The following is a 27,937-nucleotide window of genomic DNA, read 5'->3' as shown; positions in this document are numbered from 1 at the left end:
TATTAAGATTATATGTACATACACATAAATAAATCAATATTATTAAATACAAGTCACAAAAGCAAAAATAATGTAAACAATGATAAATAAGCTTCTTCTTCTTTTTATTTCTTTCCAAACATAGAATGGATATCTTCATCCAACTTAAGAAGATCAAGAGCGTTGACAGCAGCAAAATACTGAAAATATAAAAAGAAACAAAGTAAAAAAACAGGAGATGGAATGGTCTATAGAAAATTGTTAAAATATCTGAAAGTATATAGAAAATAAAGTAAAGTATCTGAAAGTAATGGTAAAGGCCATGAATATAGTTGATTGATAATTTCTGTATTAACTTAAAATTTTATCAAAAAAAGGACTCCATTGTCTAGTGAAAAACACTACAGGGAGTGGCAGAAAAACTCAGACAAACTATTTTTAATATAACTTTATTAAAAATAAATTAATTAATAAAACAAATAATAACAAAAGAAAACTTTTACTAATATTTAAATTTAATTCATTTCAAAGTGGCTGCGTTTTTCAGCGACGCAGAGCCGCACACGCTCATTGAAATTTTCAGCAATGGACCGCAAGTCTTCTACCTTTAACTATTCCATTCCCGATTCGAAGCGATTATTTTGGTGAGTCCAAACTTTTGTTTGGTTTAGTGGAGGACCTAAACTCCAAAATGGCCCATATGTAATCCATGGGATTGACATATGGCAAGTGTTGTGACTTCTCTCCAGATGATCATTCTTGTGCCTTTTGGCCTTGGGAGCTGATGCGGAGTGCTGTTGAAACGTCCAATTTACATTGCCGAAGTGCTTTTTGGACCACGATAATACAACAGCTTCTAGAATGTCTCGCTGGTATGCTTTTTTATTGATTTTTAACACCCTCATCCATAAAAACAGGGGTGTTTTGCCCCTTGCGCAAATTCCGCCCCAGACCATAACTCACTTTGAATGTTGGCTATGTTCAACAATAGCTGAGGTGCTTGGAGTGTTTACAGACTAAATCCTATCTTTCTGGAAGTTATGAGCTTATTGGAAGGCAAAGGGCTTTTTATTAGTGAAAAAGAATTTCCCCCGACACTGACGTGAGGTTCGTCTCAAAAGTTTTCGACATCTTTGGTGCCGCACGAGTTGGCTTTCTTTAGTCAGAAGCTAAACCTTTTGGAACTTATAAGATTCCGTCTAAGCTATGTTTCTGCCATTCGTTGCACTGATGGGTCACTTATTCCCATTTCACAAGCGATCTTTCTCATGGGAATTCTCGGATTTCGTTGAACTCGCTCATTGGCCTTGTGGTTATTGAAAGTGTTCATCATAGGTTTCCGTCCATTTCCTGGACGTGGGCCTTCATTGCCAAGCTCTTTGAAACGGCAGATTGCATCAGACACTGTTTGCCAAGGAACATTAAGTAAACGAACGATTTCAAATTGTCATTTTCCTTGCTTAAGCAATTCTAAAATTGAAGATATTTTGCTTGCCCTTGTAAAAAAGTCAAAGACAATGCGTAAACTAAGAGAAATATTGAAAAAATATTTTATAATTGAAGTGACAGACAAAAAGAAATGAACACAAATTAAAAAGAAATTGGTTAACTTCTATTCTAGGATGCAATAACTTTGTCCGGGTTTTTTAGCCGCACACTGTAAAAGGATTCTACAGTAGTGTGCAAAGAAAAATGAGTACAATAACCAGGCATGATATAAGTTTGAAACATACATTCATGCACACACACGCACACACATACAAAAAAAACTGAACTTTATAAAATAATTAACTGCATAAATATATATATAAAATATAACTTAAAATATAAACATCAAGATATAAAATAAGTATGATTAATTGATAATAAAATAAATAAATTTATACAAAAAGTACTTGAAGTATTAAAAAAATTGCAGAATGAAAGAAAATTAATTAATCTCAAGAATGGTAAAATTCGATTCCAAAAACGCTGACATACACATTTCTGCAAAATGGTGTCGTGTCTAAATAACCTTTTCTTAAGTGAATAAATCTGCATTTGATTGTGAATAAACATGCAAAAGAAAGGCAGCCTTTATTTTGATCTGTTAAATCTTAACTTTCTTCAAAATTTATTCAATTAAAGAAACATAATACATTATTCTATCTGATAGAATTTTCAATAAGATATGATGAATTTTTGCAACTAATAGCTTTATTACCTCCAAGCCCTCACCCCCTCTCCAAATTCAAGAACTTTTTTGTGCCTTTTCTTTCCTTTTGGCAATGGTTTCAAATCTTTTTTGCAGTTAGAATTTTTTATAGCATTTAGTTTTTTTTTTTTTTTTTTTTGTGAAGGGAAGGAAAGGATACTTTTTACTTAAATTCAAATTATTTCAAATAGAATTAAAATAAGTTTTCTTCACAAAAATAATTAACTTGAGTCTCTTTTTTTATATAATTGAAATAAAATACAGTAGAAATAAATTTACTTTGTAAAGTAGAAAAATTACCTTTAAAAAAAATTGTTCTGCAAAATCTTAATTTGAAAGTGAAAATAAACATAGCTTTAAAAACATAAAATGCTATTAATTATTTTAATTTCAATACTTTAAATAAAATATTAAATATTCAATTTATTACAAATAAAAGGTTGAACAATAATCATTAACTGAGCATTCGCACGACCCCCCCCCCTCGAGTTGAAAACATATACTCTTATTTCTTTATTTCAGTTAAGATATAAATTCCACCAAATAGTGTACAATGTAGAAATTTAAAAGAAATACAGTGAAATACTTAAAAAATTGAAAAATAATGAAAGGAGGGGGAAAAAAAAGAAACAAACAAACAGACCAGAGTAACATTAAAGGAACTTAGCCCTCTACTTGCTGACATTCTCCAATCCCCTGAAGGATTGCTTAGTAACCTTTCCAAACTTGCTTGCTTATTATAATGAGGATGCTACATCTTAACACAGAATAATATGTGAAAAGAAATATGTGGTTAAGTTTAATTCAATTGCTTACAATGCTTTAATTTAAATAAAAACTGAATAAAGTTTCTTAGTCTTGAAAAATGTTTTTTTTTCTTCTTGACTTTTTGTATTTAGAAAAGGAATGAACCAAATCAAGAAAATTACAAAAGTATAATAGAGCAAATAAGAGTTTCAATAATATTCTATCAGAAATCTGAAACCTAATTATTTATATTTAACAATAAAGAACTTGCTGTGTAACAGCTTAGCTTCATCAATATAAGACAAAATTTTGGGCTCTGAAAAGGGTCGCTTCTGTTTAATGAAAGATCTGTGAAGGCAAATTCAACAGGTAAATGAAACTATCGAAAAAATTCTAGAAAATATCCATGAAAATTACAAAAACATAAGAGAAATGCATAAAGTTAACTTCCAGATGAACAACATGCTTTCAATGCAGTACATAGTACAACAATATTCATGTCAAAATATAAGCTAAATAATTAGTTCTTTGGTTGGAGAGACCACTGAATCACTTTCAAATTATATAACCTGTAACTACTATTTAGAATATTTATATCTGAATTCATAGATATGAAGACTAATGCAGTATTACATTTGCAAATGTATATGGTACAGCAATATATTTCTGAATATATATCAATAAAATTGCAGCATTCAGATAAATCAAAGTAGGAAAGCTCTTTCATTGATTTAAAACAATTTGATAATGTCAGCAAGCAGATCTTCTTATCATAGCAGCATTTTGTACATATATTGAAAGTATTTATTTTATTTTCTCAAAAACAGACTTTAAAACTCAAATTTCCATCATTATTAAATGAAAATTTTCTTCGAGATCAATGATCTGACTATTTATATACATACAAGAATGTAGAAAGTCTACAAACAAACAATTTACTTTTACCTCAATGCCTTTCAAAATTTTCTTCAAATGATTCATTTGTCCATTAAAATCAACTTCTGTTAATGTTTGAATAATACTAAACAGTATGGTTGAAATACATGTTTAAGTAATTATGGTAAACAGTAGAAATAATGCTGTTATTATTGCATTTCACTTTTCAATTTAAAGAAATCAGGCATCTTTGGTAGAGTTTGTATTATATGCGATTGATCTCTAAATATGAATCAAATAATTCTCATAAATAACTCACCATTTGTTTATATATGATGTGATTTTATCATTAATATTGAAATATGTATTTACACTGCGACTTTCATGGCTCGTTTTTTAACACTTAGCCTAAAATTTACTAATACAACCTTAACTTTTTTTTGGCATACTAATCTAAATATTCCCCCCCCCCCCATTTTTTTCTATATTTTATTTCTTTATCTGTAACAGGTACAGAATAATAAATATATATATTGGGATAAAATCAAGTTTAATAAATTGATTAATTGTGGTTATCAACAGTTTCACACTATACCAATTAAATAAATCTTTCCAAATATAGTTGAATGTATTTCATGCATCAAATTACCATAATTTTATATAAAAAAATTTAAAACTAATCTAAATCAGTCATAGATGATATAATTCAATATAAAAAAGATATATGATTCATAAATATTTCAAGTGCTCTCTAGATTCTTGGTTCAATACAATATACTTCCAAAACAAAATGCCATCTAATTAGACAGTAAATAAAAACAACACAGTTAAGAAGTTAATAGAAAATGTAAATTTTATGCATTAACTAGCCATATATTGGCATTATCAGGAATTAAAAATTATAACATTTTATAAAATCTTTTATAAAATGTTATTTATTTATATTTATACCATCTAACATTAAATTATAACATTTTTATTGTTTTTCTTTTTTTATTTTCTATGTCAGGTGACACCTGAGATAAGGATTTAAACCCTACTCTTCTTTTTGTTTTCATACCCTGAACCACCAAACCCAAATATAGCAATTTTTCAAATTCCATTTTCTTCCCCATCATTGCTCCAGCAGAAAAGAAGTTCTATCATATGTTTTTTTGCCATGATTTGAAATAACATTCTCTTCTTATTGGGCGTCTGAGTAACTGATTGAAAAAAATTCTCCATTGTTTCCTCTTTTTTCGTTCAAAGTCCTTCTATTCTTTGGTAAGAATAGGATTCAATAACCCTGAATAGTTTTACATACAGATTAGAAATAATTTTAAAAATTAGTGAAAATTAAAACACTGCTTAATATTTGCTTGTTTTTCATGTAATATATGAATCATTTTTGCATGATAATTATATCAGAAAAACTTTGGGAAAAATGATAAAGTTTGGTTTAGTTTATATTATTTAATTAAAATTCTTAAAAATATTTAATTTTGAAAAAAAATTGAAAATTAAAAATAATTATGAAATAGTCATGCATTAAATTTCATTAATACAAAAGGAATAAAAAGGTTAAAAAAAAAGTTATTTGCATAAAGATATCAAGATTTATATATTCAGCTTTATTATTTACTGCATAAAACAAAAAATTTTAGAGTCATCTAGATTATCCAAAACTTTCTTTTATCACAACTAATTGTCCTGCAAAGCCTCAACACAATGAAACCAAGTAAGTAAACCAAGTGATTGTTGTGAAAATATTAACAGAAACTTATGATGCCGGTTTCATAATCACAACTACAATTTCAATTCAGTTTAATGGTTATGATCCAAATCCTCCAAAAAAAAAAGTTATATTCTATCATCGCAATGGAAATAACTGAACCCCATACTTTATTTACTAGACCAGTAACTGAATATTATTACCCATCAGAGAAGTCACATTACCAATGAATCAATGTTTTCTAATTTCCAGATCAGAAGACCCCCACCCCCCTGAGATTGCAAGTTGAAATTATTCTCTAAGTTCCATAATTAAAAAATATAATTTGAATTGATAATTGTCACAATAGAGTTTGAGAGTTACATCTTCATTGCAAAGATATTTGAAGAAAAAAAATTATTTTAATTCAGAATTTTAAAACCTCATTATAATTTCTAACATTATATTTCCACAAGCTTCTTAAAACATGAATATACATCGCAATTACAACTGTAACAACATATTTTGATCTCAAAAAAAGTTGTAAAGATTTTTTTTTTTTTTTCTATTTCATAACTTAGTTTACTTTTATAAAGGTTCCTTTTGGAAATAATGCAAGAACTATTTTTAAATGGATTTCATAATTTAGAGTTCATTATTTAATGACAAAAACAACATCTAAATTAGCAATCCATTCTCTAAATTTTCGCAACTCAACAGACGGGAAGGAAGATAGTGACATCTGAACCTCAAAAGAGTTAATGTACACCAGTTCATATACACAAAATATTTTTCATGGAATTGTATCTCAAACTTAGAGCCGTGTGATACTGAAGCTGCATTTTTTCTATGGTCTATTCCTCATAAGAATTACCTTCGTAAATAGCATTTGGCATAAGAAAGCTAGAGCAAAAACTGGAAATTTCATATCCATATAATTCAATATTGGAGGAATTTTATCCTTCCGACATTTATTATAATTTTTCATTGTTACTTATTTCTAATTTATAGTCACAATTAAAAATCTAACATTTAGTATAAGAATGGTCATTTTTTTCTTTCAAATTATTAATTAAAATCATTGCTCTCAATTATTCCAGATTATAAATTCCACATAAAATGCAATAAATTCATGAATATTAGTTAAAAAAATTAATGAATAATAATAATATTTTTCATCAAACTTTTACATGATACGTAAAATTTGAAACTTTATTTCATGCTGCACTGCTGATTTGTCTCATTTTAAAATGAACTGTGTAGTATACAAGCATTCATCTTTTTTAATAAAGCAAAAATTATAGCACTTGGCAAATGTTTTTTCAATATAATTAACATTGTTTTTAATCAATTACAGAACATTTGAAAACAGTAGTCTGGTTATTTAAATCACGCTTTAATAAGATTTTCAACTTTTCCATTCATTTCTGCAGCACATGAATTAGATGCAAGTCCCAAAAAAGACTAATAGCAACTGTGATTTCTCTAAGCAATTTATATATTATAACAAAGAAAAGAAAAAACATATTCTACAGATATTTATAAACATGTTCAACTTATTTAAAATGCGTCATATTTTGGCATATTGAAGTCTGCTGTTGCTAGTTTCAGGAAGATATGTCAAGATAATGAGGAATATGCTAATAAACAAAATATATAAAACAGAAACAGTGTATCTCCTTGACAGAAAAACAGTTAAGTTAGGTGATTATGTTAAAAACTTGATTTTTTTTTTATATATTAAATTATCAACTTTTATTCAATATTCTTGATTTCTGAGCAGACTTCTTCAAAAAATAGTTAGAAGTTTGTTTGTAAGTTTATTTATTTATTTATTTTTTTTTTTTTTTGGAAGTTACATTGATCTTTTATATTGTATAACATATGTTTTAATGCTATTTTACAACTTTAAATAGTGTTTTCCCAAATTCTTAATTTTGGTAAAATTTTCTTGTGAAATATCTCTTAAAATCTAAAACATATTTTTTTACTTAATTTGGCATAAAATTTTTTCAATACGTCCTATAGGTTCTGAACATTGGTGAAACAATATGTTCATTTAAGAAATGTTCTGTAGCTGTTTTAATTTGAAAATATATATAAAAAAAATTTAAATTACTAATCAAACAAACTCCATTATTTAAAGATTGGACAAAAATACAGTTTATTCTTAGTTCAAGAATTGTACAATATATTTCTTAAGCTATATGCAAGATTTTAAACAAATCATTTTAGAAACTTCTCAATTAGAAAATTTTTGCTATGTATCTCATTTTAGCAATTAACATTTAAATAATTAATAAACATAACATTGGAATTAACATAATTTAATTAAACATTTTTCAATCGATTTAATGTAAAAACTCAAAAATATAGCTATTTTATCGAATTTCTCAATAAATTCATCCCTAATGTAGTCACATACCTTAAAATACAAAAAGTATCAAAAATAAATACTTCTTATATCAAAAGTATCTTGCAGCAAAAGTATAAAAAAAAGCAAATCATTAAATATCAAAATGACAATTATCTTGAAAAAAATATGTAAAACATGAGATAAGTCAGCTCAATTATATAAAGAATAAAACTCTTCTAACAGTTGCTATATTTGAGAATTATGTGAATCCTGATTTTTTTTTAGCATTTTTTGTATGCAAATTATTAGCAAATAAAATTAAGGTAACAAAAACAGTATCGTGTTTTAAATTTTTTCATGTTTTAAGCTTTTAACTTAAGTCACTTAAAGTTTCAAAGAATTGAAAGGTAGGCACTTACACTTTGCACCTCTTGGTTATCATTATCAATTTCTTTCTTTAACTTCATAATCTCTGCATGATTTTGTTCAACTATTTGCTCCAATTTATTGTTCTCTACAACATATGTTTCCAAAACAAATTCCAAACATTTCTTATGCTTTAGTTTCTGATGGTGAACGTGGTCTCTGATGTCATTTTCAGGATTACCTGACGGTCTCCTAAGGAAAAAAAGAGTGGCAAAATATATTATTTATCAGATAAAAAGTTTCATAACAATTTCATAAAATTGTAACAAAAAAAAAGATCATTTTAAACTAAAAACTATAATTTGGAGAAAGCTTAATATATTTATTATACTTTAAATGATAAAAGTGAAATATGATACAATATAGCCAAATAAATGTTTTTAAATATAATAATATAATTGTTCCAAAAAATGCTTCAATCTTAAGTATTTAGAATAAACTTCTAGTCTTTCATCAAAGTAGTTATTAATTCTGTAAAGCTTATATCAATAAATAACACATTATAGGTCACATAAAAATTTATTGAACATATTTTTAATAAATATAATAATCAAAGGGATGGATGAATTAATCACTTTATATTTCTTCAAATCATGACAAACTGGGAACAAATATTCTTATTTCCTTTTCTTCATTTATTTTTGTGCGATATCTTGATTTTATGATACCAACAACTGAAGAACTCTGTTTTGCATAAATAAAAGATAACAAACAGAACTAAGATTCTTGCATTTTAGCATTCAAAACAAGATATTCACTTTAAATTACTATCAAAATTCAATTAACTCCAAGTTGCTAAATTTTGTTTTATATTTAATTGATAGAAAACATCAAACTATTTAATTTTGCAATAATAAGTAAATTTAAATGGAACTAGTTTATGAAAATAATTTTAAAATGCAAATAAAATTTTAAAAATTGTGTATTTTGTGGCATTTCTGCCAAGAAACTGGACTACCCTACTTTGAGAACCACTATCAAAGTGAAATAATTCTATAAATAAAAGACAATAAAAGCAAAAACATAAAACCAGTACAGACAGTTTTAAAATGATATGCTTCATATAATTCCATAACAAATTAAATTTATATAAAAATAAATTATGCAAAAGTTTTAAAAAAGATGAAAACTTTTTTTAAGTGGAATCTAACTGTCTATGGTTTATCATATGAAACCTATATTAGGATCATTTAAAAATCATACACTGAATAATTTTTAACCTCTTAACTAATGTGAACAAGTGCTCACATGCAACAAACTATTATATATTTCAATTTATAAGATTAAAACTAAATCATATGCAAAAATTAAATTTCATTAAAAAATTATATGGTATCCATACAAATCTCAAATGTTCAAAATCTCTTAACTGAGCTGAAATTTTAAGACATTCAAAAAACAAAACAAAAAATGTTATTAGATTTGGTAGTTAAAGTGAACAGTTAAACAGTACATTTTAAATTTGAAACTAAATTATAAAATACTGAGCAAAGGTTATAATTTAACAGATCTTTAAGCATATGATTAAAAGAGCTTCAAAAATAAAATCTTGGGCTGTCTTTGGCACTCAGAATTACACATCTGGTTTTTTCCATTTCAATTTTTATATTTCACTTTCAATCAATTTCATTTTTCAAATTACAACTATGACACAAATATAGAAAAGAAATTGACAAAAAAAGAAACAAATATTCTATTAGTAGGTAAAACTACAAACCAGCAAACAATTAGAACACTCTATAGTATAAATCCCTTTGTTCTAATCACATAAGTGTTTCATTTCTCTATCTTATTTGGTCCTCTTAAATGTGAAGTATAATTTGATTGCTAATTAGGGAAAGAAAGAACAGAAACTCCATATGCTATGTTGCAAGGAATTGTTACTTTTATGTGTTTATCATTATGCAATTCAACAAAATTTATTCAGTAATTATAATAATAATTAACTATTTAATAATTGTTTTAAATTTAATACATGTAGCAAAAGTCCAAAATAAAACAATTTACATATTTAATTTCAATGTGGTAATTATTTACAATTATAAGTTGTTTCTTTTTCTTTTTTTTTTTGCACTAACACTATTACATTTCCAAAAATTAAAAGAAATGAAAAATTTTGAAAAATACTTATGTTAGGTAATTTATACTTTATTAAATACAAACTGAAAGAAAATACTTACCAAGAATCTTCATCAGCTCTGTCACTTTGTTTTGTAATCATATCATCAAGTGCTTTTAATGAAGAGAATACATTAGTTTCTGTGGATAAATTTTTTAAATCTGTTGTAATTGTATCTCTTAACTGATTTATTAATTGCTTGTGTAGATCTCTAAACTCTTTACCACATTCTTTGTACAGCTCTGGATATTTTGACTTGAATATTGAATACCTAGAAATAATAATATTAGAATAATTTTAATGACAAAAATAGTGTAGAAATAAAAATTACATGTTTTGACTTTAAATTAATCAAAATAAATTCAGATCCTAGATAATATTTTAACATCCGTCTTGTAGGAAATACAAGAAAACAGAATAAAAATTCAAATTAGCCAGGCTTAATTGTAATGTGTAACAATAAATTTATTAATACAACAGATGTCATTTAATGTGATCATTTCAGGATTTAAGAATTTTTATATTGAATAAAATCAATTGCATTTTTATCACATGAAGAGAAAATAAGGGGGAAAAAATACTTGCTTTGGGGTTAACTATAATTTTTCAAGAATAACAATTTAAAATATTCTACAATAGGTGTTTATCAACATTTTTTTTAACAGTTGATTCATATATGTACAATTTTTTTAAAAACGTTTGGAATAATATTGCAAACTATATTTCAAAATATTAAATGACTGACACATTTTGACTTTCAGTGCAGTTATTTTTTTTTCTTTCCCCTCCAACACATTTTTTTCCATCAGATCCTTAACATTTATTACCTGATCTTGCTCAAAACTTCATATATATATGCATATTCAACTGCATCACAGCATTGTATCCATTCACTTAAAAGTAATATTTTATGCTTGTTAAGAAATTCAAAACTATTTTTTTAAAAATAAATTTTACTATCATAATTCAACACAGACAACAATAGTTTCTAGCTGTATAACATATTTCAAGCTAGATGTAGCACTGTAGCTATCCATTTAAATTAAGGTGACCATTTTTTTTTAACCTGAAACCAGAACAACATGAATTTTGACCAGCCACGCCCAAATTTTATAAATTTTTATCAAAAATTCATCCAACTGCCAACCTGTATACCTAAGCAAATAAAAAACTTTTAGATATCAAAAAATGTTGCGTTTATTTAAACACAAGAAATGTGAAAACTAAAATATGATTTTACAGTATAAAAATAAAACATAATATAACATGATAAGCCATACCTAATGTAATAAAATAATAAAACATAAGAAATTATTTAATTTAGTTTGTTTTTTTATATTTTTCTGAGGAGTGAATTGCTTTTAACAAATTTTTGTTTTTCTGTATATTTACATAGAATTCCATACAGGTTGCATTTAAATTATTTTTGACAATCAACAAGGATTTCAAAGCTTCCACTTTCAATTGGGTTTTCTCGCTTGTCCAGATGTTGTTTAATAAAGAATAAACCCGTCCAGTCGGTGCATTAGTTCCTGGCATACGGAGGCAATACTCTACCAATTTACAAATATTATTGGACATGTCATTTTCTTTAAGGGCTTTAAAAATTTCAATCCACCTATCTGATACTGAAACACAATTTTGTTTCCAATGCCCAAGTTTCTCATCTGTGGTGTAGAGCTGAATGAAACAGATTTCATCAAAGAGCTCATCTTCAATTACATTTATTTCCGGATAATGTTGAATTAAATAGCCACTGCATACTTGAACCATTTGATGCATAGGTTTCATGTTTAATGTAATCCAATTAAACTTCTCGATTCCCTCAAAATGGCCTTCCCATTCTTCCAGATACTGAAAATATGTGCTGTAAAATTCCACCACTTTTTCTTTGAAAATATTCGATTTAACTAAGCCGTCTTCTTCTAGCCTTTTTAAATTTTGTCGAACTTGCAGGGGCAGAAACACACTTGCTATCCTGTCAGCAATTTTGGTTTATCCTGTCAGGTCCTTATAAATGATATTTGTTTCCAACATAGAAATATCCTGTCCTTCTATCTTTAATACCGTGTTATGAAACATTGACGACACATTGTGGAGAAAGGGAAGCCAAGGTTCGGTTTCAGGATTCTCATAATAATTTTTAATAATTGTCGGAGTTTTTTCATTAGACGCAAAATACGATTTTAATGCAGGAAATATTTCCAACACGCGCTCAATAGCTGGTCGTAACGCGAACCACCACGTAGCACTGTAATGTAAAAGTTTTTAATATTCTATGTCTACAAAATTACAAAATTCTTTTAATTCACTGACGCGCACAGTATAAATGTAAAAGTAAGAGTAGATCTTGGTAATTAAAGTTTGTATCAATTGGATGGCAGTCCGCCGTGATTTGTATAGAATTGTTTAAAATATGCGCTGAGCAACCAATTCCCACAAGCTCCCATCCGTCCAAAGTAGCTTTTAGCTCGGTAAAAATAATATTTTTCCCGGCTCTTCGCAGGCCTCCAAAGTTAGTGTTGTCGGCACAAAACCCTAATATCTTGCTTTCTAAATTATGTTTTTTTAAGACTTCTACAATATATTCGGTAACTATGTCAGACATTTCTCCTTGCAAATCCTTTACTTCAATAATTTTTACCTGTATTCCATTCTTGTATGAATAATATCTGACAAGTAAAGGAATAAGTTTAATTTCTTTGTGATTTGAGGCGTCTGAATACACTGATATAAAACTTACGTTTCTCAAATCTTCATCCAATATTTGATTTGCATAAGGGACAAGTACATCGGTGATTATAGCTTCGCATTTGGTCCTAGAGCATGTGAATTTAGCATCGAAATATGCCTTAATAAGAGTACAGGTACAATCCATTGATCGAAAAGATTGATTATGCATAACTGTATGATATGCCCACAAACCTTCAGCTGCAGCTATTTTCTTCTCGGCAGATTCAAATTCTTTTTTCTTAAAATATGATGTCATACTCGAACTTGCAATTGCTGCTGACACTGCTCGTTTGTGTTTAACTGTTTATATGTGGTTTTCAATGTCACTTTTTCCACTATGTGCAATAAAAAACGTACTTCTACATTTTTCACAATATACTTCATTAGGATCAATATTATTACTTTCTTTAATAAATGTATATTTTAATTTTAAATCATCATTAAATACGCACTTTCGTCGTTTTGCCGCCATGATAATAATAAGGTAGGTACATCACAGTAGTTAGTACATCAGACCACCACTGGCTTGTATGACGTCGTGGCTGGCGGTCCTGCTCATGCGACACCCGACGATATCACATGGAATTATCAGGGTTGCCAGTTCTAATTTTATTTTATTACTTTTTTTGTTTTAATGTTTTCTAATCTAAAACCAGTACTTTTCGTGTACTGGTTTTGTTTAATGACTAACCAGGACTTATGCCCTGAAAACCAGTACTGTACTGGTAAAATCAGTATGAATGGTCACCTTAATTTAAATGAATCTAAACCATTCTAGTCCATAACCAAAGAATGTGAATTCTATCACATGGAAAAGATAATTAACAGGGGGGGGGGGAGAAATTCTATGAATATCATTCATTAATATTAGCTAAAAATAAAGGATCATTGAAATGGATCTACTTCAAAACTGATATCATTAATCTTTAGATTACAGGAACCAAATTCTGAAAAATTCCTCTAACTGCCGGCCCTCAGAGAGAAAAACTCAAAAATGCCTTCCCCTTCTTTTAACCGTGTTTATTGAAAATGACCAGTTCGATTTCAACCACCCATAGCGTTAATGGGTTATCATTCCCCACCATAGTAAACAGGTTGCTCTTTTGCAGTTTTGTTTTTGTCAGGATCCTAGATATGGCTTTATATCACAGTTCTATTTCATTTTCTCCCTAAATTGGTAATTTACTAATTTTGTAAGGAAAACTATCAAATTCAATAATATGATGCTAATTAAATTAAATAAAATGGTCAGCTGTTTCTGGCTAATTAAACAAAACTTTGCCAATTTCATAATCATTTATTTAAATAACAACACAAATAGGAACTTCTACTGTGATTATTGTCAAATTGAAATTTATTAAGTGTCAAAGTTATTGCTGATACCTACTATTTATTTCTTTTAAAACTTCAACATTACAATGTTAACATTTTATTTTTATACTTCTAACAACTTATTTTTTTATAAATGAACAACAATTTATGTATAATATTTTAAGACAAATTGCTTGTATTTTCTATTTAAATTTTCTCATTTCTTTCCTTGCATATCGCATAGGTTACATTCTTCTTCCATAGACTAAAAACAAAATGAATATTTCAAGATTAATATACTGCATACAAAATTGATTATAGTTTTTATTTAATGTTATAATATGCAACTTTTATAATATAAATAAATAGTAGCTTTCTCACTATGTTCTTAATACTTTGTATGCATGTTAAAAATGTTATTTTTTGATGAAAATTAGATTTGTTTAAAACATGTATCGCTTTTTCTAAAAAATATACTTAGAATTTAACATAATCAGCAACGGAATTAAAAATATATTTTTTTCTATCCAAAAATTTTCTAAAATGTAAATACTTCTTATATTTTAAAAATAGAATTCAATAAAGTAAAATTAGTTTATTTGGAATTTGATAAGCTGGTGTTGATTATCACTTGCATGTTAATTCATGCATAGAAATTCATAGAATAGGTAATTTTTCTATAAATGACCACTTTTCCCGCATAATTTTGTTCAAACCACATTATATTGAAAAGTAAATTGCTGTATTTCTGAAAGGTTTTCAGTTTTTTTTTAAATTATTATTATTTTTTTTTTTTTTTTTTTTTTTGTGAAAACAACATGATAAAGCAGCAACCTGCATAAATGTTCGATATGGGTCAGCATTCGCTATTAAAGATTAGTATTAGGAAAGGAAAAGTAATGTCATAAAATTACGGAATGGGCAAAAAAAAAAAAAAAAAAAAAAGCAATTCGATTTCATCTGGTATAATTAATGAATGAAATTAAGCTTGCACATTTTATACATCTTAACACTTTGTTTTAGAAAAAAAAAAAAAAAAAAAAAGAGAGAGAGAGAGAGAGAGAAGTCACCACAACATGGCTTTGAAAACTCAGCAATGCTAACGCAAATTTTAAACTTCTGCTGGTGGGAAAACTCCTGACCTTATGAGGTTCAATAAAATAAGGAAATGATTTTATGGAACACAGCACTTAGAGTATTGCTGGAAAGTTCACTCGGGGGAAGGAAATCCTAACTTGTCATTGGTACAGCGGTTGTACCGACTTCGTAAGGAAAGGTAAAAAAATTTCTGGCATTGCAGTTATACCGCCTGTAAGCAAAAGGTTTAACAATGTCATGATCACACTAATTAAATATTTTTGTTTACATCTGAATATACAGATTCAAAAGCAAAGAATTCTGATAATATAAAATAAATCATAACATTAACAATGATGATATTAAGTTGCATCCACTATCATATACTTCAGCAATGATTAATAATACGACATGTAATTATTCCTTCACTAACTTTAATGATATGTTTAATAAATAAATTTAAAAAATTATGATTCATCAGAGTCTGTTATAATTACCTGAATAAAACATTTAAAGAAATTACTAGATTATATTACTATCTCAAACTATAAATATTTGCAATGATTTACATGCCACTTTCTAAAATGTTTTCTTCGAAAAATCTATGCAAACTGTAAGTTAAACAAAGAGACAAAAATACAAAAAAAACTGTAAAAAGTGATTTAAAAATAAAAAGTACAACTTAAAACAAACAATCAAAATAATAATAAAGGGCAATTTGGGTAACATTACCAATCTTTAAAGCTAGTTTCTATTCATAAATAATGCTTAATATGTTTGAACAAGAGATAGGTTTCTGATTATATCAGTTTACAAAAATATCATATCAATCAAGATACAATAAAATTGGATGTCAACCCATTTTGACATAAATAAAATCAATTATCAAAATTGAAACAATTTTCAAAAAGTACTTTTCTTAGACTTGTATTATGAAATATTAGAAAATTATTACTTTGACTAATATATTAAACTGTCCCAACATGTTGAATTCATTTGTCTATCAAATTTCATCAAAAAATCTTAATTCAAATAATGTGAAAATCTAACATTCGTCCCATAATATTTTCATATATTTAGCCAATAGCGAACTATTCTTTCATTGCTTTTTCTATCCAACTTTATTTCTTCAGAACGTATTGCAAGAGATGAGGAGAAAAGTGGTAAACCTTTGAAGGTGATGGCAAAATTTGCAAATAAGTGCATCCCCTACTTCTGATTTCATCATATATTGTCAAAGTATTACACAATTTTGAAATATGCTGAAGAAAACAACATTATTTGAGTGTGTTGTGTTTCAATGATTAGTAGAAAACCTGACACACTATGACAATTTTGAGACTACACACAGATAATAAATATTATTAATTAAAGTAAATACATTTTTGAGTAATCACTTTCATAGACAAAGATATATACAGTCTGGAAGATAATGGTCAAAATTTAATCCAAAAGAAGTCAAGCTATTTTCTGTTGTCTGCAGGTAAATATATTTTAAATTTAATTTAAAATGCCAGATTTTGATAAGAGATTTTGCAATTTATTAAAAAATCAAATATAGCTTCAAATTTATTATTTATTTTAACTTCAAATTCTATTCATTATTTACATTTAACATGACATTTTGTATATAGTATTTGTCACATCTGCTAATGCAAAAAAAATAAAGAAAAAAAAATTAACTCCGATACTTTATATCAACTTTTTTCTTGCAAAAAATGTGCAAGATGTGAATTAAAAATCACATACCTAATAGATGCAAGAAATTTTTCTAAAGTTTGAGTAACAGCATGCTCATAATAATGTCCAAGTCTACCTTCAGGAGTATCAAAACTGGGTACAGAATCACTATTTGTAGAAGGTTGGTTAGAATTATCTGCCGAAGCCATTTGTAGACAGGCTATTAACAATGTAACACGAAAATAGTTCAATTTAAAAAAAAGAGCTTATGAAAAAAATACAATCCCTTGACAACTATTTAACAAACTAGATTTTCTAATGAATGTTTATAAATAACACGGAACAACAGTTTTCCTGCCTAACGTTTTAAGGATCAAACATCAAACCAAAGCGGGAAAAAGTGAGTTGCCAGATTCACGTTACATAAAGAAACTGAACGCGGAAGCTCAAGACTGAAATTGCAGAATTACATTTTGATTTTTCAGTTTATGGGAACAGTAGCTGTTAGTAATATTTCAATAAACCTAACGGGATGGCTCTCCCCTTCTTTTTTTCACATGTTCTGCAATTCAAGTCTTTTACACATTCCGCATTAAATTATGAATCTTAGGTAAAGCCGCATCAGTTCACGATTTCCCTGCTTTACGAAAGTCGTAATCAGTTACGAAATACAGAATATTGGCGTGAATATAATATTTTTACTGAATCTAAAGTCAAAATACGCATTTCGAACGCCCTTCCATATACGAAGCATAGAGAAAGCATTGTAATCATCAAAAAAATAACAGCTCGAGATTTTGATGAATCTTTACGTCTACCTGAGTTCGAAAACATACTTTTAAAAAAATGTGCGCCTGAGACAAACTTGACTAAAAAACACTTTAAGCTAGATATATGAAATTTGGTATACAGATTTTTATGCCAAAATTGCAGATTAATATCAAATTTTGAATAAAATTCGTTCAAAGGAAGTCTATCTGTCTGGTTGCTCGAATGTAAGTCAATACGTTAACAAACAGACACAGAGTAGGGATGACAATTATTTTACAAGCGGTTATTACATAATTAATATCAAAAAGCTACAAATATCAGTGATCAATACTTTTCAAAGAGGGATGTGATTCAAATCCTTGATACGATCTCACTGGTGATATTTCGATTACAGGTTTGGGATCACGATAGAAATAACAATCGATACGATCTGTCCAATAGAAGCTCTCGAACAAAACAGAAAAGGAGAAATCTGTGAATGGGTTGAAAAGTAAACAGACCGGTTATTCTGGAAATTATCGGATCATTTAATTGCATATCAGTGAAATTTATGGGAGCGGTGACTTCACTGGAAAGTGTGAAGTTACAGCTCCACTTCATGAGAGTAACCTTGACTTTCCGACATTCGTATTTGATGATGCAGTATTAAATACAAATCCTTTTTAATTGCTTGTGACTTGACTTTGCATATATTCCGTTTACTGCTGGCGCCATCTATTGGTAGAATATAGAACTAGAGTAAACAATTCAAGGAAATGAATTCAATTTTTAACAATTAATTCAAATTCTTCAGAAAATGGTTTACTCCAATAAAGAAATTAAATAAATAGTTTTGAAAAAAAATCAAATTTAAGAAGTAAGCTGAAATAAATAAATTAATTCAATCACACGTTACTTAAATTAGTAAATTAAGTATTAATTACAATTAAAAAATTTTATATTTATTATTAAGTAATAATTTTTAATTAATAATATGATTGAAGTAACAGATATTTGGAACAAATATTTAAAAATAACAATAGCAAAATTATTTTTTATTCAAAAAATCGGGGATTATGCATCTCTACTTGCAATGATTGCGCCTTGTGTGAATGGTCATCGAGAATGCAAGTCGAATGGGGAACTGCAGTCCTTTGAAATCAAAATGTATGTCGGTGGGAATAATGGGAATGCGTGGAATGAGCATATCTTCTCCATTCGACTTTCCGTTAAGAATTGTTGCCTCTGTTTTTGCCGCATGTTGTTTTTCTGATTCTGATGTGCGTGATCGGGTAGCTCATTAACATTGCCTTCGATGTTGATAATAAGATTTTGAAACACGCGAATTTGCAATTCGTAAACGATCTGCTTCTTTGCTCACTCATCTTTCCTCGTTTGTTTGAGAATCTCAAATTTTCTTATTTCTGTGTGCTTCGGTGTAGATCTACTAACTGACGAACGTTTGGGATTCATATTTTTTGACGAAGCAATTAACACGATATACGCTTGTATAACCGAAATATCGTTTGTCGATTCACTGAATAAATAGAACATTTACTGTTTGCACTGGAAAATTTTCTTTATATATAATTTACCTTGATCGGCATCGATAATAATAATTCTATTTTATATATGTGAGATATACTCCGAATAATATGTGTGGTTCACCGCAGCCAAAATATTGTGCACGTTGAATGGCATTATTTTGTGTAGATGACTATTCATTAACGAAAAGAAAAAAAAGTTATCCTTACACTAAATAGTTTCGATTTCATTTCACTCATATTGATTGGCATCGATGATAATAATTTTATATTGTTTGATATGTGTGCGATTCACTCGAATGACATGTGCCGTTTATCTTCTGTCGATTTCAATAATCAATTTTAAAACAATGTTGAATTATAGAAACGTATGAAGAGATTTGTGTGTATATTTTATTGTGTTCAAAATACATGCTAATAATTGTACTATTCCTATTACCTTCGCGCAAGTGCAAGTAATAAGTTAACAAAGTTGTAGCGCAATCTGATGATCGGTACGGCAGCGAGTAAAATACGAACAAACAAAATTTTATTTTTATATATATAAGATTAAATCGCTCGTAATTCAAGCATATGTTCGTCGCTCAAGTACAAAAATATTTCAAAAACGTGAGAATTGCCCAAATGCTCGTTAAATCGTAAATTAAAAAAAATTATATTCTTGAAATTAACAGAAATGCATTGTACAGATGCATAAACTACAATTTTTTGAATAACAAATAATTTTGCTATTGTTATTTTTAAATATTTGATCCAAATATCTGTTATATCAATCATATTATTAATTAAAAATTATTAATTAGTATTAAAAATAAAATTTATAAATTGCAATTAATACTTAATTTACTAATTTAAGTAACGTATGATTGAATTAATTTATCTATTTCAGCTTACTTTTTAAATCTGCTATTTTGAAAACTATTTATTTAATTTCTTTATGGGAGTAAACCATTTTCTGAAGAATTTGAATTAAATATATATGTCATTTCTTTAAAATGTTTACTTTAGTTCTCTATTCTACCAATAGATGGCACCAGTAGTAAACAGAATATATGCAACCACAGTAGCAATTAAAAATTCTCTTTATGGAATAGTGCATCATGAAATGCGAATATAGGAAAGTCAAGGTCACTTCCATGAAGTGGAGCGGTGACTTCGCACTTTGCAGTGAAGGCTCACACTTTCCAGTGAAATCACCGCTACGATAAGTTTCAGTGATATTCAATTCAATGATACGATAATTCCAAGAATAACCGGTCCGTTCACTTCAGCAGGTAATGGACTTTCCTTATGCATGAATGAACTCTTGTTCGAGAGCTTCTATTGGACAGATCGTATCGATTGTTACTTCCTGTCGTGATCCAAGACCTGTAATCGGAATATACTAGTAAGAACGTATTAAGGATTTGAATCCCACCCCTCTTTGAAAAGTATTGATCCCTTGTATTTGTGACTTTTTGATATTGGTGACGTAATAACCGCTCGTAAAATATTCTTCATCCCTAATACATTTTAAACCTACTGTATACTTTGACGTCTTAATTTATATAGCAACTTTGAGCAGTCATACTTCTATTTAGAAGATGGCAAATTTTTACTTCAAAATGATAAGAACGGAAATTGAAAAGCAGAAGTTGTAAACATTTATAAACTTATGGCCGGTTTCAGAAGATGAGATACTGGTCATTATTATGTACATAATAATTTTGTAAACAATTCAATTGATTTCTACATTATGAATTTCTGAGAGAACATTTCTGGAAGTTTTTTTATTAAAAAAAATTGATAATGCTGTAACGTCTTAAAATATCAACATTCGCTGACGAACTATAGCGATCATTTTTATTTCGAAGAAGGACGTTCATTCAACACATTGCTGTATTTATACTTAAACATACTAAATATACCAGATACTTATTTCCCTATGTAAATCAAATAATTCATTTAGATATTAATTCCTATTTTTCACCCCTAACCAACCTTCAAAGCGTTATTGGTTGCTTTCAATTGTTAAGATGGTAATAACTATTCGCCATATTTCAGTTGTTAATAAACTCAAAATATATCAATAGTCACCAGCTGTCATTGAAACAGCAGCATAACTGTTTCAATGCTCAACAAAGTGACAAATGCAAACAATCTAACAGAACAAACAATGAATCCCTGCTCTATTGCTTTCCATTAAAATTCCTTTACTGTTTTGCAATCGAACGTTGTGCGACTTTTTATTTGTTGAGTAATGATACTTAGTGCGATTTTCGAGAATTTCAATGAGGCTTCGGCCATCGTTGTGTTCCTCGTCTTTATGACGATTTGGAAAATACTAGAGTATTTCCTTTTCACCGATGCACCATCTGTTGGGGACGTGGATTCAGATCTAGTTTTGGATCTTGATATGGATGCACCATCTCATCCGTCTGTTCAACGAGTTGCTATTGTGAGCTCGTATACAGTTAATAAGATCTGCCAGGCTCTGGAGTTACCTGCTGAACTGGTTCCTATTCAAGTTCAGAAGATTGTGATTCCAACTGTAAAATCGCTTGCGATTTACAAAATGTGCTGCGCACTGGATTTGCCGGCACGCCTGGCCTCTATAGGAACCCCGGTTGTAGAGTCCTATGCGGTCTACCAATTTTGCATGGCCCTGGACTTGCCAGCTGAGTACAGACAACGGCAGAATGCAGTGTAACAACAAAACTGTCTTCAGCTGTCTAATAATGTTGAAAACTGTCTTCGGTTGCCGAATGTTGCATCAAAAACTGTCATCGGCGTCCAGGTGCGTGTCAAAGACGGTCATCGATTGCAAAATGCTTTTTCACCTGTCAGAAAGACTGCCGTCAGTTAAAAGATGCTGTCTTGGAATCAGGAGAGACGTCAGATGCAGCGATGAAGGGAGGGTTGGCGGACGGGGAACGAGAGTAGCACACCTCCACGCGGTGTTCCCTGGGCAACGGGGCAGTTCTCTGGAACTGCAACGGCTAAGATGCTACTCAGCAACAAATTTAAATAAAGAATGTTTAATTAATCTGGAAAAAAACGGTACTTTTTTTTGGTCTTGAAGATATATATTTACATTTCTGTATTACAAACATTTACTCCCTTCATTAAATATTACAACACATTTTTTTTTATTTACGGCGCCCTACCACACATATTTTTTTTTGTCGTCATTTGTAGTCGATAATATTTCTTTAAAGTAGTAACTACAGCCAGTAAATTGGATTACAAAAAAAAATTTACTGTTAAAAAAACTTAATTTACAATAATACAATTTAATTTTTCCAGTAATTTATAATGAATTCACATAATCTGGTTACAGCAAAGTAACTCTCCTTAACTTGCATATTGCGCACAACGGTGTTTAGAGAAAAGAGTGTTTCATTAAATTTAGTTTAACCCTTAACTAGCTTTTCGTCTGAATTCTCACAGTGAAATAAATAAAATAAACTTACCAACTCATTACTGAGGAAGTAGCAATTAAATGAATAAAATGACGATTCATTTTAGAACTATTATTCATTGAATTCTGAATTGAAGAAAACAATTATATCGCCCTATTCATGTATAATAAAAATGTATATTTCCCTAATTATTCCAACTGAAAATAATCAAAATACACGATGAAAGTAATTTTTTCTCATAACTTATGATAACATCTTTGGTCAACAAAAAATGCGACGTTTTATTCACTTGCCAAAAGTAATACAAATTATAAGCTGAATGACCAACGTTTGAATAAGATATCTGAAAATCTGCGGACTTGCATAGCATTCAGTTCGGTCGGCCGTTCAGAAATTGTCTGAAGAATGAGATATCTTATTCATCTTGTCGGATATATAGCCAGAGGTAATGAAAGTTATAAGTTTGATAAAGAACATTGCAATGAAAAACCTGAAAATCCGCGCAATTTAGCGTCTTCGACATCCATCGGACTGCGTTCTCAGTCAGACGATCAAAAATTGTCCGGTCTTATTGACCTGCCACCTATTGATTATTTTGCCGAATATAGTCAATCAATTTTAACTGTTACCTGGTATTTTGCAGCTAGAGATGCATAATCCACGATTTTTTGAATAAAAAATAATTTTGCTATTGTTATTTTTAAATATTTGTTCCAAATATCTGTTATTTCAATCATATTATTAATTAAAAATTATTACTTAGTATTAAATATAAAATTTTTTAATTGTAATTAATACTTAATTTACTAATTTAAGTAACGTGTGATTGAATTAATTTATCTATTTCAGCTTACTTCTTAAATTTGATTTTTTTTTCAAAACTATTCATTTAATTTCTTTATTGGAGTAAACCATTTTCTGAAGAATTTGAATTAATTGTTAAAAATTGAATTCATTTCCTTAAATTGTTTGCTTTAGTTCTATATTCTACCAATAGATGGCGCCAGCAGTAAACGGAATGCCATCAAAAACATAACTTGTAAAAAAAAACCAAGTCTCGCAACTCAATTCTTCTATCGTAAAAAGTTGTGAGATCCATGTAATACCAAGTTGGTCAATTTATTCAGTCCTTACTTAAAGGTCCTCCTGTCTTAAGTTATTACGTAATTAGCTAACCTAACAACATCTTATAGTGACCATATCAATATTAAAAATCTTTTATGGTTTAAATAAATAGATTGACTTGGCCATCGCATGAAAATACAATACATCTTTACATTAAATTAGATTACATTAACATATTATATTAAATTAGATTGTTTAGTGCGATTGCCAAGTCAAGCTATTTATTTAAACCATAAAAGATTTTTAATATTGATATGGTCACTATAAGATGTTATTAGGTTAGCTAATTACGTAATAACTTAAGACAGAAGGACCCTTAAGTAAGGACTGAATAAATTGACCGACTTGGTATTACATGGATCTCACAACTTTTTACGATAGAAGAACTGAGTTGCGAGACTTGGTTTTTTTTTTACAAGTTATGTTTTTGATGGCATCTCCTTTGTTTTTGTAGATAGTCCTTTTCTTATTTTCGTATGTAGTCTTCCTCTTTTTCTTTTCCGGTACTACTTCTTGAGCTCCAGCTACAATTTTTTCCATCGACACTTCGTCTATGATAAATAACACTATTTCTTTCAAATCTGATCTCAGAACTTGGAGCCCTTCATCAGAAAGTGGCTTGTACTTCGGTGTTTGCTTGTGTTCTACAGGCAGCTGCAATAGTCTATGCATAGTCAATCTATTCACATTGAATGCAGCTATTCCTGTTGGAGCACTAACTGCCACTTTTTTGTTTAAATACGTCTTAACCCAAACTTTCAGAGTTTTTATTAAATAGCACTTTCCAGTGTCACCAGTTCCACTCACAAAACAGCGTAAAACGTCAGCTTTATTATCAGTTGTGTCCATTTTATTTCTGATCACATCGAAGACTCTTTTTCGATCGGCATTAAGTTTTGCGATCATACTTTGAAGATCAGTTTGCTCTTCTATCAGATTGATTCTCTGAAAGTCAACCATTGCATCTGCAGCTTCCAATTGAATTATTTCAAATTAGATATTGTTACAAATCTGTAATGTTGCTTCCCAGTGCGAATAGTGTTATCATAAGAAAGATCGTTTTACAGTAATCTGTATTGGATGCTGTCGGAGCCAGTGATCCCAGAGCTTGGTGATAAACTTGGCGACGAGTTTGCCAACAAAATGGATAATGCTCGAAACTTCGAGAAATTTATCGATCCGTCCATTATTACACGCATATTTTAGTTTTTCCTTGATTTATACACTAAACACTAATTGCATGCTAAATCTGAAGCTTCTATGTCTGCTAGAAGTGCCTTAGAATTTTGATGATCGGTCAGTCAATCAATCAGTCAGTCAGTCAGTGACAAAATTCACAAACTTTGACTAGTTATAATTCTGAAACTACTGGTTCAAATTTAATGAAATTTGAAATATACCATTTTTAATTCATGCTTGCTTGGTTACTGAAAATTCAGGCTTCTAGTTTTATTCACAACGAAGTAATAGGGGGTCGAAAATGGCCTGAACTGCTTCGAGAAAAGGATGGTACGGCCGTGCAGCTTGTTTTTGCTCGACTTGGCGGGGGCACTCCCGTGCCCCCAGATTTATGCAAAGTCAAGTCACAAGCAACTAAAAAGGATTTGTATGGAATACTGCATCATCAAATGCAAATCTCGGAACGTCAAGGTTACTCTCATGAAGTGGAGCGGTGACTTCACACTTTCCAGATAAATTTCAGTGATATGCAATTCAATGATCCGATAATTTCAAGAATAACCTGTCCAAATCCAACCCATTCACATATTTTTCCTTTTCAGTTTTGTTCGAGAGCTTCCATTGGACAGATCGTATCGGTTGTCACTTTCTAGTGAAGTCACTGCTCCGATAAATTTCAGTGATATGCAATTCAATGATACGATAATTTCAAGAATAACCGGCCCGTTCACTTTTCAACCCATTCACAGATTTCTCCTTTTCTGTGTTGTTCGAGAGCTTCCATTGGACAGATCGTATCGATTGTTATTTCTATCGTGATCCAAAATCTGTAATCGAAATATCACTAGTAAGATCGTATCAAGGATTTGAATCACACCCATCTTTGAAAAGTATTGATCACTGGTATTTGTGACTTTATGATATTGGTTACGTAATAACAGCTCATAAAATATTCGTCATCTCTAATAACACATTGAATGAATTGCATAAAAGGTTTAAATATTGCTATATAATGCATCATAAACTAGAAAGAAAAGAATTTTTTACATATGTACAACTCAAAAAGAAAAATGTTTTTTTAAAAAAAATAAAAAGCGAAAAAAAAAAAAAAAAGAGCTGCTGAAAGCAAGCGAGAAAGTGCTACGTGTGGGAACATGACAAAAAATATTTTTGCATATATCTTATATACAGTACACACCCGAGTATCCGGCCTGGTGTGGCGGAATCGCAGGACAGATAACAAAAAAGCCGGATAGTCCGTTCTATGAACTTGTTTCTTTGCCTTCAAATATCAGAAAACAAAGTTTTTTCCAGAACTCACTGTTATAATACATACACTAAGTTTTCCATTTATCTCAAGCCACGTAGAATGAGAACGCATCCACGGCCCGTGAATTGTAGAGGCAGTTGCCGGTAACGATTCGAGTTAAAATAGAGGGCTCTATACTGCTAGTTTATATATTACAATGCACATTTCAAGAATTTATAAGATAAAAAGTAAGCAAAAAGATATAAGCAATTCAGATTTTAAAATAAATTCTATAATGACTAACTTAAATGCAGGAAAAATAAACAATACATTAATGTAAATTGTAGACCTAGTTCTTAAGACTTAATCTAATTTTATTTTTTATTGATAAATGATGACGCAGATATGAAAACGTAACCCTAAGATAAAAATCAAAACTTATTGTTTAAAAAAAAAAATCCTTATTAGATTACTGCTTCTGTATTTTAGCTCTCCACGTTTTAGCTCGTAGGCCAGGGGTGAAGAGCCTTTAATGGATCAAAGTGCCATTTTTTCTAAAGAAATGTTGAATAAGGTATAGATGTGCCATCAAATAATTTTGACTTGTGATTATTGGGAAAATAATAAAGTTAAATACTAACAGCTCATTACTCTTTATTTACTACGAAAAAGTACATTTTGCTTTGTATAGTAGAAAATGTTTTAGTTAAAATTTAATTCAAATTAAAGTGACATTAGTGTAACTTCTGTTGTTGCAGATTACATGACAAATAACTTATATTAGGATTTTAAGGTGTTGCTTTTTGCAGAATGCCTGATGAATTGTGAGTCATCTGCCAAACGATTTCTAAGAAAGTCTTTAATGTTATTCATCTCTGTAAATAAGGGCTTGCTGGCATAGGTAGATAAAAATTGAGTTAAAATAGCATGAGCCAGCTGTGTCAAACAGTTAAATGTGTCTAGAATCGAATTCCAAGTTTCTAAAATTTCGTTATTGGCATTTTTACTTATATTGCTTGTTAATCTTTCTGTTTCAATCTATTCCAACTTTTCTGTCGTTTCAATAAATTTTTAAATCCATATTGAATTAGACTGGAAATTTATCAGTTAGTTGCGCTTCAAATTCTTGAAATTCCAACCAATCGAATTGGGGAAAATTCAGTTTATCAAATGTAGTCACATCGGAATGCATAATAAACTTCCAATAATTCTTTGAATTGACAAAATCTCGCTGAAAATTCCTTAAACTTTTTACAAAAGGATTTTGACTTTTTTACGCTATAGTAGTAAAAAACAATTGGCTTGTATGCAATTTTGCAACAAATTAATATTTCAATAATTATTGTAAGTGTAACACCTTTTTAAAGTTGATTATTTATGAGTTTAAGCAAAAACACAACACAATACTCTTTATATCAGGAAAGAAAATTTTTTAGGAAACAAATTTGAGCAATCAATAGAAAATGCATCTAGATTCAAAAACATAATATACAGCAATCCA

The 27,937-nt window shown here is 29.1% G+C and overlaps 1 protein-coding gene across 1 annotated transcript; it reads right to left on the bottom strand.

The window, feature by feature from the left end:
* Positions 1–11: 11 nt before the first annotated feature.
* On the bottom strand, positions 12–17,852 carry LOC129957415 (polyamine-modulated factor 1-like). Its single transcript, XM_056069721.1, has 4 exons — positions 17,258–17,852; positions 10,449–10,658; positions 8,262–8,460; positions 12–179 (listed from the first exon to the last, which is right to left on the bottom strand). The coding sequence occupies exons 1-4, from the start codon at positions 17,395–17,397 to the stop codon at positions 105–107; spliced, it is 624 nt and encodes a 207-aa protein (XP_055925696.1). The 5' UTR covers positions 17,398–17,852; the 3' UTR covers positions 12–104.
* Positions 17,853–27,937: the final 10,085 nt, after the last annotated feature.

This window comes from Argiope bruennichi, chromosome 11 (genome assembly GCF_947563725.1).
Source record: "Argiope bruennichi chromosome 11, qqArgBrue1.1, whole genome shotgun sequence".
NCBI classification, from domain to species: Eukaryota; Metazoa; Arthropoda; class Arachnida; order Araneae; family Araneidae; genus Argiope; species Argiope bruennichi.
This window is presented reverse-complemented; position numbering and strand designations above follow the sequence as displayed.

What these genes read in the sequence shown, in the direction of transcription:
- LOC129957415 (XM_056069721.1), bottom strand. Translation starts at nt 17,397, where the DNA reads ATGGCTTCGGCAGATAATTCTAACCAACCTTCTACAAATAGTGATTCT. An exon ending in AAATTTCTTGCATCTATTAG is followed by an intron (nt 10,659 to 17,257) that starts GTATGTGATTTT and finishes TATTATTTCTAG; the next exon opens with GTATTCAATATTCAAGTCAA. An exon ending in ATAACCAAGAGGTGCAAAGT is followed by an intron (nt 180 to 8,261) that starts GTAAGTGCCTAC and finishes TTATATTTTCAG; the next exon opens with TATTTTGCTGCTGTCAACGC.